Source organism: Polypterus senegalus, chromosome 15, assembly GCF_016835505.1.
Source record: "Polypterus senegalus isolate Bchr_013 chromosome 15, ASM1683550v1, whole genome shotgun sequence".
NCBI classification, from domain to species: domain Eukaryota; kingdom Metazoa; phylum Chordata; class Cladistia; order Polypteriformes; family Polypteridae; genus Polypterus; species Polypterus senegalus.
The window spans coordinates 78,215,485-78,231,826 of record NC_053168.1 but is presented as its reverse complement, the minus strand read 5'-3'; the positions used below and the strand labels follow the sequence as shown (position 1 = coordinate 78,231,826).

Below are 16,342 nucleotides of genomic sequence, written 5' to 3'. Positions count from 1 at the left end.
ACCATTAGCTGTGAAGTGTGATAAGCTGCATGATGTGCATCTTTTATAATCTGATATTGTTGCTGTCAATATTCTTCTACAGCATCTCTGTTAAAGGATACTTTTAATTTTGCCCAACGATTTTATGTGACCTTTTTGGTCACGCTTTAAACCAGACTTATTTTAAAACCTACATATATATGTTTGGTATCATTCTTTTCAGAATTTATCGAACTTTAATGTGATGTTGTTAGATTTTCAGATTCTTTTTCCGTTTTTAAATTATAAACTAAAAAATATAAAGAACTCATGTCCCATGAGACAAGACTTTGTGCCATTAGATTTAACCACACCCGGGGCCGGAAATAAAAGACAAAGAGTAGGAAAGCTGCTGTACAGGCTTTTAAAAGTTTGAAGCACTGTGCCAGATGCAGATCACGTGGCATGGCAGCAGCAGCAAGCCAGCAGCCAATCGAGCAAAAAGGAGGTAAAAAAAAACCTGTATTTGTTTTCCATTGTATCACCATTTAAAAGGGGGTTTTGGAGGAGCAACCGCATCTCCTTGGGGTATGTTTAGCCCCCCTCTTCACAACATGAGCTGCAGAGACGCGAAGTGGCTGCCGCATAGCAAAGACGGGGGAGGGGGTGGCAAGCAAAGCAAACAGGGGGAACCCCCTTATAAATTCAATAAAAGCTTCCCCCCAGAAGCTTACGATGGCCATCTATGGTTCACAAAAGAGTATTACATAACATCTTGAGATTGTGAACATATTGGGAAAGTGACCATCTATATAATTTGTTCAAACACACAATTTATTTTTCTGAAACTCAATCATTATTAAAGAAGTCCAGCTGTTCATTTCCCCCCTCCCTTCATATGTTTAATGGTGTAAGAAACCTTTTTAGAAATAGGTGACGTTAAAAGTGACATCCCTCAGGTGTCAGTGCTGGGGCTGTTGCTATTTTTCATATATACAAATCATATGGATAGAAATAAAAATAACATGCTGATTTAATATGATGATGATTCCAAAATATGTGAAATGGCAGCTAACCTAATCAGCTGAATTATTTCAGGGGAACCTAGAAAACATAAAAACTTGGGCAGATTTGTGGAAGACAAAATTTAATGTAAGTAAATGTAAGTTACTACACATAAGAAATTGAAATGTTAGATTTAAATACAAAGTGGGAGATCTGAAAGTATCCCATGAGAAAAGGAGTGGAAAGAAAAAGTGGACACATCACAATAAACATCCAGATAGTATATTGAACTCATTAAGAAGGCTAACATAATATTAAAGAACACCACATTATCCACATTTAATCAGAACTGGTACCAGAACTTTGACATTGCTTTTCTTCTGTTGTTTTGGATATCAAAAATATGACACAAGATGCTACTTTGAATTGATCTTGGCTATTGGCACTTACATTTCCTTCCAAATCAATAAAGTATCTATCTATCTATCTATCTATCTATCTATCTATCTATCTATCTATCTATCTATCTATCTATCTATCTATCACACTGGGAAAACAATGAACAGATCTCACTTGCTACAACTGAAAAATATTAAAATCCTTTAGAGGAGCAGCCTGATCTGTTTAGTGAGAATTTACACTCAGCCGAACTCACAGAAAATGAATAAGAGAATATTTTCTGCTTCTATTGCAAAGGACATGCTGTAAACAACCAGGTTCAGAAAAAAAACATGCATCTTTACAAAAATATTACAAAGAAAGCAGGGAATTAGAATTGACACATTTTATTTTAAACTGAGGGCTTTTTAACCCTATAGTATTTACAGATATCTGTTGGAAATATAGAAAAACTGGTTGTTTTACAAGCCTTCAAAGAAATGGTCCTGTGCCTTGCCCATTTGTGTGCATACTGAAGAAACATTTAAATTTATTTATTTAGCCATCACCTTTATCCGAAGCAACGTACAACATCTGAATTTTTTTTTTCAATTGGAGCACAGATGGGCAAAGTGACTTGCTCAGGGTCACACAGTGTTACTGGCAGGATTTGAAGAAGGTCAGATGATAACAAGGATGGGCATAGCCATGGTGAATATATATTTTATGAAGTGGGAGGAACATAGGGTGACGTAAAAGAGTGGAGTGGAGATGCACACGGGTAGATTATATCCTATTCAGATGAGTCAATCTGAAGGAGATTAAAGAGTGCAAAATTGTGGCAGGGGAAAGTGTAGTTAGACAGCATAGGATGGTGGTCCGTAGGATGACGTTGGAGATCAAGAAGGGGAGGAGAGTCAGGGCAGAGCCAAGGATCAAATGGTGGAAGTTGAAAAAGGAAGAAAGCAAGGTTGAGTTTAGGGAGGAGCTAAGACAGGCATTGGGTGGCAATGAAGAGTTACCAGACAGCTGGGAAACTACAGCAGAAGTAGTAACGGTAAAAGCAAGAAGGGTGCTTGATGTGTCACCTGGACAGAGGAAGGAGGGAAAGGAAACCTGGTGGTGGAATGGGGAAATACAGGAGAGTAAACAGAGGAAGAGGATGGTGAAGAAGAAGTGGGATACTCAGACAGATGCAAAAAGTAGATAAGAGTACAAGGAGATAAGGCACAAGGTAAAAAGAGAAATGGCAAAGGCTAAAGAAAAGCCGTATGATGAGTTGTATGAGAGACTGGACACTATGGAGGGAGAAAAGGACTTGTATTGATTGGATAAACAAAGGGACTGGGCTGGGAAGATTTGCAGCAGGTTAGCTGATAAAGATGAAAACATACTCACAAGCAAGAAGGATGAAGAATGGAAAGGCCGCTGATCCAGATGACATACCTGTGGAAGCATGGAGGTGTTTAGGAGAGATGGCAGTGGAGTTTTTAACCAGATTGTTTAATGTAATCTTGGAAAGTAAGACAATGCTTGATGAGTGGAGAACAAGTGTACTGGTACCGATTTTTAAGAATAAGGGGGATGTACAGAGCTGTAGTAACTACAGAGGGATAAAACTGATGAGGCACAGCATGATGTTATGGGAAAGAGTAAAAGGGAGGTGATGATTAGTGAGCAGCAGTATGGTTTCATGCCAAAAAACAGTACAACAGATGCAATATTTGCTCTGAGGATGCTGATGGAGAAGTATAGAGAAGGCCAGAAGGAGTTGCATTGCATCTTTGTGGACCTGGAGAAAGTATATGACAGGGTGCCTCAAGAGGAGCTGTGGTATTGTATGAGGAAGTTGGGAGTGGCAGAGAAGTATGTAGGAGGAGTTGTACAGGATATATATGAGGGAAGTGTGACAGTGGTGACGTCTGTGGTAGGAGTGGCAGATGCATTCAATTTGGAAGTTCCTTTCTTATTTGCAATGGTGATGGACAGGTTGACAGATAAGATTAGACAGGAGTCCCCTTGGACTATGATCTTTGCTGATGACATTGTGATCTATAGCGAGAGTAGGGAGCAGGTTGAGGAGACTCTGGAAAGGTGAAGATATGCTCTAGACAGGAGAGGAATGAAAGCCAGTAGGAACAAGACATAATACATGTGTGTAAATGACAGAAAGGTCAGTGGAAAGGTGAGAATGCAGGGAGTAGAGTTGTCAAAGGTGGATGAGTTTAAATACTTGGGATCAACAGTACAGAGTAACAGAGATTGTGGAAGAGAGGTGAAAAAGAGAGTGCAGGCAGGGTGGACAGGGTGGAGAAGAGTGTCAGGAGTTACTTGTGACAGATGGTTATCAGCAAGAGTGAAAGGGAAGAACTACAGGACGGTAGTGAGACCAACTATGTTTTATTGGTTAGAGACGGTGGCATGATTAGAAATAAGTACATTAGAGGGCCGGTTCAGGTTGGATGGTTGGGAGACAAAGTCAGAAAGGTGAGATTGTGTCGGTTTGGACATGTGCAGAGGGGAGATGCTGCGTATATTGGGAGAAGGATGTTAAACATAGAGCTGCCTGGCAAAAGAGGAAAAGAGGAAGGCCTAAGAGAAGGTTTATGGATGGGTGAGAGAGGACATGCAGGTGATGGGTGTGACAGAGCAAGACGCAGAAGACAGGAAGACATACAAAAAGATGATGCACTATGGCAATCCCTAATGGATCCTGAAAGAAGAAGATGAAGAAGAGGAATTTTACTCATGTCATATCCTATCCCAAACTCACTTGATACTAATACTGTTCAAAATTTTGTGAATTTTTATTATTGGATTGTTTCTCAAAACAAAAAGTACTATTAATATATTGTACCACTTTATTATATAATAAAACACTAAGATCTGTGTGTCCAGTCCCTCTGAGCAATCTGATCAGTCAGTTTGTCTTTGGTGTGATTGGGCAGTTTGTCTTTGGTGTCGCAACAAAACAGTAAGTGCGAGTCTGAGATGCCTGAGGAGAAATTAAGGCATATGAGGCATACTGAGAGAGCTGCCTTCAAAAACGACAAGTATAGAATCAGAAAGAGGTAAAAATGGTGTCTCAAAAATAACGACTGAGTCTGAGAAGCTGGCTTAACAAAAACAGACTAAAGAGAGGAAGCACCAGTTAAAAGATGTTCACACACACAAATACAGAGGTATACAGAAATATAGAAGGTACGCATAAAGAAAGAGATAGCAAATAGTTTTTATTTATTTCATTACCTGTCTTTGAAAGGTACTTTGGCTAGTAGATTATATAAAACATTTTTCCAAAGTTGCTTCTTAACTAATTTTATTAAAGAATTTGTCAATGTTTTATTTGGAAAAGGATTCCTCATGAAATATTAACCCTTTTTGCACTAAGGGGTTTTTGCCATTATTGCACTTACATACCCAAAAATAAATGGCTATTATTCTGGTTACGGAATAAAAAAAGCGCAAATGGCTGAATAGTAGTGTGTACAACACTTCAAATTTTTAAAAGAAAGTATTTATATGATCAAAAACATTTGTTTACACCAATATCAACTGAATAAAACACAGAAAAAAATTGGTGCTTTATGGACTTCTAAAATAAAAATGAATTTAAAATATATACCCATGACATTTTATTGACACATAACCCTGCAATCTATTTTCTTTTGTGCCCCAATCTGTCAGCTATCATTGTACTATGTTTAGATGTCATATACCACAGCAATACAAAAATTATACTGTTTGGCACATGATATCCCCCACTTGGAAACATAGTGTCCCTTTTTACACACATTTAGTCTCTTGCACCTAAACAATCTTTCAAAACAAGTATTGCAGTAGCATTTGTATTTCTTTATTTTTTAGAAAAAATACATACATACAAATACACACACACTATATATCACTCAGAAGAAACAAGTAAACAATTTGTTACTATGTATGTATAATTCTGTACTCATCCAAACCTTAACTTTCAAAATTAATTTTCATGCCAGTCCTTGAATCATTTTTTGTTTACTACTAGACAAAGAGAAACTTTACATTTTATACAATAAAGTGGGATTTTTGTGCTTCAGTTCCCATATCTTCTCAGGCCTTTTGTTGCAGTTGCCCCACAGAAGTTCAGTGCATTTTATTAGTATTTTTTCTTTTTGTTTTTTCTTGCATTTTACAAGTACTTGCACACATTTTCATACCAGCTTCTTCCAGTTTTGAGTTATGGGGAGGGTACAATGTGTTTGCTGGCAACCCTGAGCACAGAGCTAGTCAAACAGATACATAGACTTAAACCAATGGTTCTCAGTCAATTTTGAATGGCAGTCATTGGGTTGTGAGCACATGTAACTTGTGGATGGTATAATTGGCCTCACTCTGCCACTGCTAACAGCACTTCTACCAAAGGAATCAACAGAGTCCGGTGAGATTTTTTATCCTGTTTCTAATTGCACTCATTTCACCAAGCACTCACTTTATAATCCCAATGGATCCATTTCTCATTTGTAATTACTCTCATTTCTGACTTCTTGTGTTTGAATTATAATGTCAACCATCTACTAGCTTTTTTTTCTCTCATGTGCTCATAACACAGCAACGTGAAAAACATAATATAGGGTGGGTCCTCACATGAAACTCTGAGCAGCACAAGTACAGTGTAACAGCACATACAGGTACACCAAGAAATACTTCCTTTACTGTAAGTTGAATTTGAAAGCACTGCTCAGTAAACTAACACAGGGAGAATGTGCAGTAGACAAGCATCCGGGTATGGTAATTGAACCTGTGGCACTTGAACCGCAAAACAACGTTTTGTGATATTTCAGAGTTATACAAAAAGCAGCACTTACAAATCAAGTGTAGCATCAAGTCTTTCATGAAATGCGTCATTCTCAATAGAGTCAAATCTGTGAGCAGAATCTGACTCAAGCTTAATGATGATGTGTAAAGAGGAGTTGTTGCAGAAGCCATTTATTTCCTGTCTTTTAAGCACAGCTGTGACATGTAATATGCATGACCAATCATAGACAACTATATTTCATTACAATGGACTGAAACTCAAATATCCAATAGTAATGAGCCTTTCACTGTATGTGACTTGAAGTAGGTGAGATCTTTGATTAAAGCAGATTCACTCAGTTATGACGCACTGCTCATCTGAGGGTACACGTGTGCAAATCACACATTTTAATAATCAAAGGGAACAGACTACATGGAAACGTATGATTTATTTGAAAGAAGACACCCTTGGATACTTAAAAATACCATTATTGCTTTTGATTGAGTTGTGGTTTTACTGCAATGTATACAAACAACTTTGAAATAGGGCTGTGTCTTGGTGGTGGGACACCTCATGCATAAGCGGCTACAAGATTGTGGATCAACTTTTGAAAACTGATGAATGAAATATGTAGAGTAAGGTCCAAAAATTGCACACGAAGGACCAACAATTCTGCATTTCCTAATGCCCCTTTTATTTATAGTAAGTAGCAGTAAATAAATATTCATATTAATTCAATGGTATTAGTTCTTTTGATATAGAATTCAGAAGCAAAGCTTAAGATTTACAGGAAAAGACCTCTAGAGAAAGTCAATACGTATATAATCAAGCAGCAAAAAGCCCAGCTGGAGAGTTTATATAAGAAAAATCTGAATATTATTTTCCATCTTCCCAGGAAAGGCAAACTTAATGTGGTATAAAAATATGGTATCACTGCAAGAGATATTTGAATGTTGAGATATTACTTTTGTGCAAAACTACTGAAGCATCTAAAAACCATTACCTAGGGTGCTTTAAATTTTAAAACGGCTGAATAAACCACAATCATGAATAGTTGAGGATGTAGCCACATTTTCCTTTTCCAAAAAAGAAACAAATGCATGTTAGTTGGATCTAGCTAGTTAATATTTAAATTTTGTTTAAGAGATTTCAGCACCAACAGCTGCCCTCTCTGATCTAACCAAAGTAACATAAAAATTGTACTGGAGCAAGATTTGAGAGAATACATTCATAGACATTAGGAATTCTCTCTCATCACACATTCTCTTAGAAATCCAGTGCTTACAAAGCAATTTATCATACAAATGGATGGGATGTATGTATTTAGTAGGGATCAACATCACTTCATGTATCCAAACAGAAAACTTTGAACAGAATCCAAACAGGAAACTGCACACTAATTGAGAAAAAAATGATTTCCAATCAAATAGTAACTTAAATCATTTTGATGCTACAATCTTTCAGTCTGATACTGTAATTAACCATGCTCTTCTAAAGAGATTCATATATAAATAACAATATATATCTGGTGCAATGACATAAACACCATACTACTGAGGGCTTAAATGGATTTGCAGTGTACTACAAAGGAGAGTCAAAGGTTTGTTGCTTAACTGCTGTTTTGTTGGGTTTTCTTCCTAATTTCACCACTACTAAAAAGTGTCATCCTTAAACTAAGAGGACAAGTCAAACATGACAGTGTTCACGCTTATAGCCCAGCAAGGAGTTACCACAATTCTGGAACCCAATTGGACACAAAAAAAAAAATAAAAAAATTCTAGATTAATTAGAGCTGAGACATTGATAGAGAGGCAGTGTGAATGACAGATGGAACAGCTAACAATAACTAAAGGGTCACCATTTAAAAAACACTTTACTTTACTTTCTTTTCATTATTCATTCTACAAAAATATCCAGGAAATGCTAGTTTCTAATAATTTGAAGTGATTAATATAAATTTTTTAGATGCTGTAGATGCCACATGGTCTGGACCGAAATCCCAGCTAGAAGAGGAGATTATTCCTTACCGGAGAGGAAGCTCCTAGTAGGCAGACAGGCATCCCGGGCGGGGAGGAAAAGGGAAAGAAGGACCAGAAGGGATGGACGGACAGCCAACTGAAGATGGAAGATGTTGCTGGGAGATTTTTTCTCCCCCAACAAGCTAGATGGCAGCGGCCCTAGATATCGGTACCCAGTGGGAAGCCAGCAAGGCTACTGGGAGATGTCATCTAGCAGAGCTGCCCTGCTGGGGTCACTGGGTGCTGCAAGAGGGTGCTGCATGGAGACAAGCTCCCTGCTGTAATGGACTTTCAAATGACCTGGAAGGGCTTCCATTGGGCAGTGGCATTGGCACTGGAAGTACTCCTGGGTCCTTAATAAAAGGGACTGTACTCCCTTACCTAGGAAAGTCAGAGCTGGGAGGATGTGGAACAACACTCAACTGGAGGAGGGCCGTGCTGAGAGGAATTGGAGAGAAGAATTGGTTTGTGGATAGAGAAACCTGTGCTTTTTGAACTTGTTGAGGTATTGTGTATTTTGGTGTAATAAACACACCTTTATTTGAACAGGGACTCTGTGTGTGTTTGTATTGGGATTTGGGGCTCGCTGATGCATAAAGTAATGTTCCTTTCAACTAAAAACCTGTAATAATATGAGTGTCTAAACTGAACAATGAAGCACCTAACTGTACAATACATTCTTTAGGAAAAGATCTGAGCTTCAGTTCAGATTTATGGTTATGTGTAAAAAGTACAATTGCTGGGTAGATGCACAAGGCCAGACTACAGTGGTATGGCCATGTTATCTGTAATGCCAATGTCTTAGTAGCGCAAACTGTGCTTCATCTCAGCCATCGCAGTGAAGGAAAGATCAAATTAAGGATGACATGAAGCTTGCCGACGTTGCCCCCGAAGACACTCCCAACCATGCCAAATGGAAACGTGCGTGCCATACAGTGGACCCTGTGCCAACATAGGATAGCTGCTAGGACGAAGAAGAAGAAGTACAAAGTACAATGAAACTTATCCTGTGGGCTAAGAAATATAACAAAACCTAAAATAATGGTCTGGGTTCGGCATTGGGTTGTAATAACTCTACCTATAATGGCTGTTGCAAGCAGACAAACAAGCAAGTCATATATCCTCACCTCAAGAAAATTATTCCAGGAATCTCTGATAAAATGTACTATTTCTGGTTTACTTTTGTTGTCACAAGCATGTCTTGCAAACTCAGAAGACACATTTTCTTAAATCATAACCTTTTCTAATTCAAAGTTGGATGTGTTGTGTGATTTTTAAGGCTTTTCATTATACTGTAAATGAACCCCAGTACACATCAGCTCCATTATATAACTCAAGAACTACATAGTCTTAATTTAGCAGTCATTTTTTTAAAATGAGGTTTACTTTACAATGCAGTTTCATATGGTCCTCAATCTCAGTCCTGGGTCAGTCATCTCCCTCTAACTCATGTCATTGTTTAATTAGTTTGTCTCTTTTTTTCTCTTCATCTCAGTCAGAAAAGCACGGTAGTGTGAACTTTATATTCGTAAGAAATTTTTAAATATTTGTTATTTTGCCACTGCTTTAAATACTAGAAACTTTTTTATTTTCCTAATAATTGACCTTTCTCTATGGAGTTTCCTCCCTAAATTGTATCCTAACAATGACAATTTACAACCAGGAGAGTACACAACAGGGGTCAGTTCCATTAAAATTAAAAAATCCTGAATCTTAAAATGATTCCTGGCTTTCACAACAATGCTAAAATCCTGGAGTGCAGCTGAATGACACAATCTTGGATAGGGTAAATACGGAATTACAAGTGTTTACCACAAAATTTGCAAACCCTTATGAATCAAGCACTGAACAGAACAATCAATCACGAACTACAAGCCTAACAAACAGAAGGAACAGCATGAGGTGCTGGTGGCAGCACATAAAGATTATCTGTATATCCTCTGAAAGAGGAACAATATAGCAACAGATGTCAGAAAAAAGGAGATGAAGTGGAAAAATATTACCGGCCAAGCGAATGACTAATAATATTAAATAGTGAAATCCGTGAACAGTGAAATATACTCCTGATGATGTAACTAGCTTTATATGTTTTATGCCCTGAAGTAAGAACTATATTCCATTTTTGCTCTATTAATTACTTCACAAAAGTGTAAAGACCCGTGGTAATAAGTGTTCACCATATATTGAGTTTTTCCAGTTGTTACAGTACATTATTCTGATTTCACTGAACCCTATATTGTCTAATAACTACATGCCAAAAGATAGCAAAGGTTGATTACTTGCATGTACCGAACTGCAACAGAAGACACAACCCTACACTCTTTGCGTGGAAATTTACCTATTCAAACTTGACACCTCGGATATTTGGCCTCAGCATTTGTAATTATGTGTTTAGCATCTCATAATATTTTAAGGACAGAAAAGAGAATTACTTTTGAGCCCCTGAAATAAAGGGATTGTGTTAAAAAAATGCTTTAGTTGCCTCACATTTTTATGCAATGTTTATCTACAACCCACTGAATTAAAGCTGAAAGTCTGCACTTCAACTGCATCTGAGTTGTTTCATTTAAAATTCATTGTCGTAATGTACAGAACCAAAATTAGAAAAAAGTTGTCTCTGTCCAAATATTTATGGACCTAACTGTAACATTTAAGCTTGTGCTTTGTCCTGTAATAACAGTTTACATATGAGAAGTCTTATTTCTTATACCTAGACTTTTTAATATATTTAACTAGTTTGTGAGTTTACATACTTAATTCATAGGTGTTGTTCTAGAGTATCCCATTTGTCTAACGATGATTCCTGAAAATGAAAATATATTTAAATGTATTTATGTAAATTAACCTAACTGATAAAGGAAGATTTTCTGTTACAGTTGTATAGTCTGCCATGCTGCTTTACAGAAGGCACATGGGAGCTTCACCTACAAATGCAAAAGAAGGGCAACCACGTTTGAATTTCACATGGTGATGGCTCAGGACTCTTCTTTATTTACTGTATTATTTTCTGCAACACTGATTTGACACCAAAACACAGAAAACTGGGAAATCTAAGATTGTTTATTAAAACAGAACTTGATTGGAATAAAACATGCAGCTATAGTGGCCACCTGGGAGAACTTGAGATCCACTGGTTTAGTACTCAGCAAGTGGGACCTTAGTGAATGACTGTAAGATATCAATCATTCCCATAAAATAAGTCAACATCATTAAAAACCAATAATCACATTTACAATATAAAATAAATTTAATACTCTACTTAATATGCATAAGTTTAGATAAGGACATCATCAAAAAATCAGCAGCACAGTTAATCAATAGTCAAAAATAAATATGGCACATTGAGGTGCTAATGACATAAAATACCATGCCTCCATCAACCCAGAATGATGATCTGGCTTAAAGAAATTACTCATTAAAAAGAAATTTGTGTAAAAAATTGTAATTCTCCTCTTGGAGAAAATTCTTGTAACATTTAAAAGTGTGAGGTTGGGAAAACCATAGAATGAAATAAAGGAAATGTTTACATTATTGGGGGCAAACATTTGATTTCAACACTATCTGATCTGACATTATAAGTTATGGCCAGTGCTAATTGAAGGTCTACCCTAAGATCAACTTACCTCATCATCATCCGCATCGTATTGTGCATAGTGCTGCTCCATCAGCTCTCTCTGTCGCCTCTCCTGCTCAAGTGTCTGCCTGATCAACTGAGCGACTTCACTTGTCTGACCAGGCTTTTCTCGCCCAATAAGAAATCTGTAAAGAAAGTGAAGTGTGGTCACTTTCAACTACCATTCAGCATTCTTAAATAAACACAGAAAAGTGAAAGAAGTTTTAAAAAGAGCTTAAATTGATTGCTTATTCACATCAATTGTAGAAATATCTTAATTAAAGCAATAAACACCTAATATTTATTATAGTACTATATGACATAAGAGCAAGTACTGCAATGTGTTAATCAGATTTAGACTAAGCACATTACCCTATATACTCTCAATTAGTCCCTTTTTATTTTATACAGATTACAGTGTATAAAACTATTCTCAAAGAAAAGAGCATTAGTTAGTACTTTAAAAATGTATATACTGTATAAAAGTAGAAAACACCAAAAATATTAAATCCACGGGTGTATTACAGTAGGGAAAAGATGTGGCCTGAACTTCTCACAGTTTCATCTGTCTGTTTATTACAAGATTTGCACATTTTCCTTAGTTTTGCCTAACTCATAATAATTATATGCTTTTTAAAGACTTAAATCATAGAATTATAGAAATCATAAATTGTATTTTTGCAATTTATTTAAATACAGGACTTCCTTATTAAAGTCTGTGGTGCATGAAGAACTACTGATAATTTGCATATTGGTTATTTTCCTAAATCACTCATTCCAGCGTAAGTTTTTCTGAAAGCAAAGCATCTCAGCAGCAATGAAACCAAAACTGCAACCATCATTGGGCAGGATTCCTGTATATTGCAAGGCATCCTCACATATTTCTAAATTCATTAACACAATGTTAATTTAATGTTACTAAGCAGATTAAAAGCTTTTCATTTGATTATGAAGAAGACATGCAAAACTCTGTTCACCAACCAGAAAAACACAAATATAAATAAATAAACATTCAAATCAGGGCAGATGTCAGAAGCTGATCAACCTGAAAACATTTCTTTAAGCATTTCTTCCATGTGAATATACAGTAAAGAAACATATGCCACAATAATGGCTCTTCAAAATGAAGTCAAATCAAAGATGCAAGTACTATCAGGTAGCAGTTGAACTCACTCGACCACCAATTCACTCTTTTATATAAAAGTTTTTCATTTACTGGGGAGTAACAGCAATTCAAATCATACATTTAACTGACTTTACGATATACACCATAAGAAAAAATGTCAATTTTCTACTTAAAGTTACACATGAAAATAACTAAATAGAGGACAAAAGATATCAGACATTTTACTGGTGAGAAGTTACAGTGGTTTCTGGAAATGGGAAGCCACTGGCCTTTAGCCACTAGCTGGGTTTAGTTTTAACTGAATTATAAAGCAGTTGTTTTCATTTTTTCAAGTTATGGTCTAAAATACACTATTTTATCAACTGTTGGAGTTTTAGTATAATCTGATTTTATTCCAAAGCTTAGTGGAAATTTAGACATGACGGATTACTGACAATACAAATTCATGGACTGATGAGAGTAAATGGCACACTGCAAGCAGAGGAAAACGGTGAAATCATCAATTTAATTATATGCCCAACTGCCAAAATATGACCATACCTCAGTTACCATTCAGGAATGTAAGGAAAAGAAAGCAAAAAAGAAACATTGACAAAAACCTGTAAGTTAAGGAGAAAATAAGAAAATTCTGTTTTAAAACAGAGTAAACAAATTCTCAAAAATTGTCAAGGAATAAAAAAATAAAAAGGCAAAGTTGAGTAAAATCTAAACATTGGCACTTTGTCTGGAGCCATATAAAAATATAACTAAATTGTTACTTAAAAAAATCTGCTTTCGTAAATTTGATTTTTTTTCACTACTTTTCATTTTATACTGTATATTGTGACAGATTTCAGTCTGTGCATCCAGTAGAGGTGGGCTTCAGGGGTTTCGTAGCTAGTTCCACCACGAGGCTGCTGAAGGAGGTAGGAGTCAGTGGGCAGGCTCAGCGGAAGACCATCAAGGAGCTGGCAGATACCGCCATAAATTGTGGCTGAAGCGGAGTGAGACCATATGGGCTGCTCAAGCAGCCTCCAGCACGACACATACCCAGGTCTGATCAGCCTGTGGTGGGCTGTCCTCGGGCGAGGGTGTATGTGATAAAGGCCGAAACACCCAATGACCCCGGGGTACACAACTGATGATGTGTTGTACTGGAGGCAGTAACACTGCCAGATGAAAACCCATGAAGACATCTCCAGTCCTACCTAAGAAGTCAATGCTATCCTGATTACAAAGGGATTAAAACATCTAGTCCTAGTAGACATACTGAAATCTGGCTTGAAACCAGTGACTGCTGTGAAAGGGCAGCTGACAACCCGGGAAAGACCTGGTGACAGCCTGAAGAGACTACTGACAGGAAGGAATAGACCCCAAGGGGGCTGGCTTGGGCTAGCTACCCAATTCGGCAGGTTTTGGTCATAACACAATGACTCAGATCCACCCAACTACTGCTACGGAAACTTCAAGAGGAAGAATACCCCCTGAGTCTGCGAGAGCAGGGGCACAAGATGACTCATTGACAGACTACACGGTAATGGACCTCGGAACGAAAACGACAATGACATCGATAATCAGCATGGCAGTTGATGGAGAAACAGCACTGGCAGGACACAAGTTGCAGAGCTGTATCTGTGGCTGGAAAAAGATAACATCAGAGTAGGGTCTTAAGATCCATCAAGGCAGGAAGAAGTGCCTGAAAGAGCTTACCAAGGGACCTCGCATTGACCAATACTTTTTCAGAGGTAGGGCAAATCAGTCAATTGAAGCCCAGTGGCAGGAAACTCACCACAGTCCACAGGGTATCAAAACCCCAGACGAAGCTCAGCCAGGCACAGCTCCACTAATGGACGAGAGCCCAGACCCAATCCAACCACAGTCAGCAATTGAGAGGAAGTTGGGTGGACGAAAGCCGCAAATTCTGTGGCCCAAATCCTGCCAGGAAAAGGAGTGGAGAACCAGTGACTCTGACCTCATCCATCTCTTAGAAGATCTGAAAGGGGACATCAAAAGGAAACTAGACAAGATGGGAGAAATTATATACAGTTATGGAGCTGAGAGATTTGGAGTGAAAAGCAAGAACTTCAGAGCTCAGAAGAAACCTTCAGGCCATCTCAAGTCCAGGAGGCAGCAAGACATGGAGTGACTTGTGAAAGACAGAAGATCCCTGCGAAAACAATGGAAGAAGGCCTCTGAAGAGGAAAGGAAAGGAATTGAGGCACTAAAGGGCGACATCAAGCAGCGCCTTGTAACACTGTGAAGAGCAGAACACTTGAGAAAACAACGTAAGAAGAAAGAGCGGACAAGGTCTGCCATCTACAGAGATCCCTACAAGTTTGCAAAGATCTCTTTGTCAAGGAGAAACCCAGGACCCTTAAAGTACCTATGAGTGAATTAGAGGAGCACCTGAGCAAGACCAACTCTGACAATCACAGGCATGTGCCAGTCACCATCCCAGAGGACATGCCACCTATCCAACCACCTGAGCACCAGCTGGACAAAAGACCCCCTACATGGTGGGAAGTTGAGACCACATTAAGATGGGCAAGATCAGCATCAGCCCCTGGGCCAAACGGTATTCCGTATAGGCTCTACAAGAACACCCTAGGCGTCTCAAAGTACCTCTGGAAGCTGATGAAAGTGGCATGGGAAAAAGGAATCGTACCTAAGGCTTGGCGAAGGGCAGGCGGGATCCTGATTCCTAAAGAAAAGTTCCGCAAGATCAGCTTACTAAATGTGGAAGGAAAGATTTTCTTCAGTGTTGTGGCCCAAAGACTGTCAGCATTCCTGCTGAAGAACAACTACATTGACACCTCTGTGCAGAAGACAGGGATAAGACGATTTTCAGGATGTCTGCAGCACACAAGTATGATTTGGAACCAAGTACTGTATAAATGGCCAAGAAGGTTTAAGAAAAATCTGCATGTGGTCTTCTTAGACCTGGCCAATGCCTTTGGGTCAGTGCTTCATGAGTTACTGTGGACAGCCTTCAACTTTTTCCATGTCCCAGAAACCATCACAATGCTGGTAAAAGCCTATTTCCAGGACCTCCAGTTCTGCATTATACTCCAAGATAAAACAACTGCTTGCTAGTCCCTGCAGATGGGCATAATGGTGGGTTGTACCATCTCCCCACTGGCCTTCACCATGGCAATGGAGATAATTATTCACGCTTCACGGTGGGTGGTTGGAGGGGAACATCTAAAGAGCGGGCTGCGTCTTCCTCCGATCAGGGCGTTTATGGATGACACGACAACTATAACATCAACTAAGGCATGCACCAGAGTCCTCCTGGACAACTCCAGGGTAACATCAAATGGGCACGAATGGAGATTAAACCAGAAAAATCCTGCAGCATCTCCATCGTTAAGGTCCAGCTTGTCAACGAGAGGTTCCATGTTAATGATGTGCTGATACCAACAATCCTGGAAAAGCCCATCAAAAGCCTTAGACGTTGGTACAATGCAGAGCTAAAAGACTCCAAACAG

General features: G+C 38.3%; 1 protein-coding gene across 3 annotated transcripts in view; it reads right to left on the bottom strand.

The window, feature by feature from the left end:
• The window catches only part of ppp1r9a (protein phosphatase 1, regulatory subunit 9A), a 259,164-nt gene that overhangs the window by 96,435 nt on the left and 146,387 nt on the right, over positions 1-16,342 (bottom strand). For all 3 annotated transcript variants that reach the window (XM_039736777.1, XM_039736779.1, XM_039736778.1), the window contains exon 6: positions 11,760-11,895. In XM_039736777.1, coding sequence (XP_039592711.1) covers positions 11,760-11,895 — 136 coding nt within the window. The remainder of the gene's footprint in view (positions 1-11,759; positions 11,896-16,342) is intronic.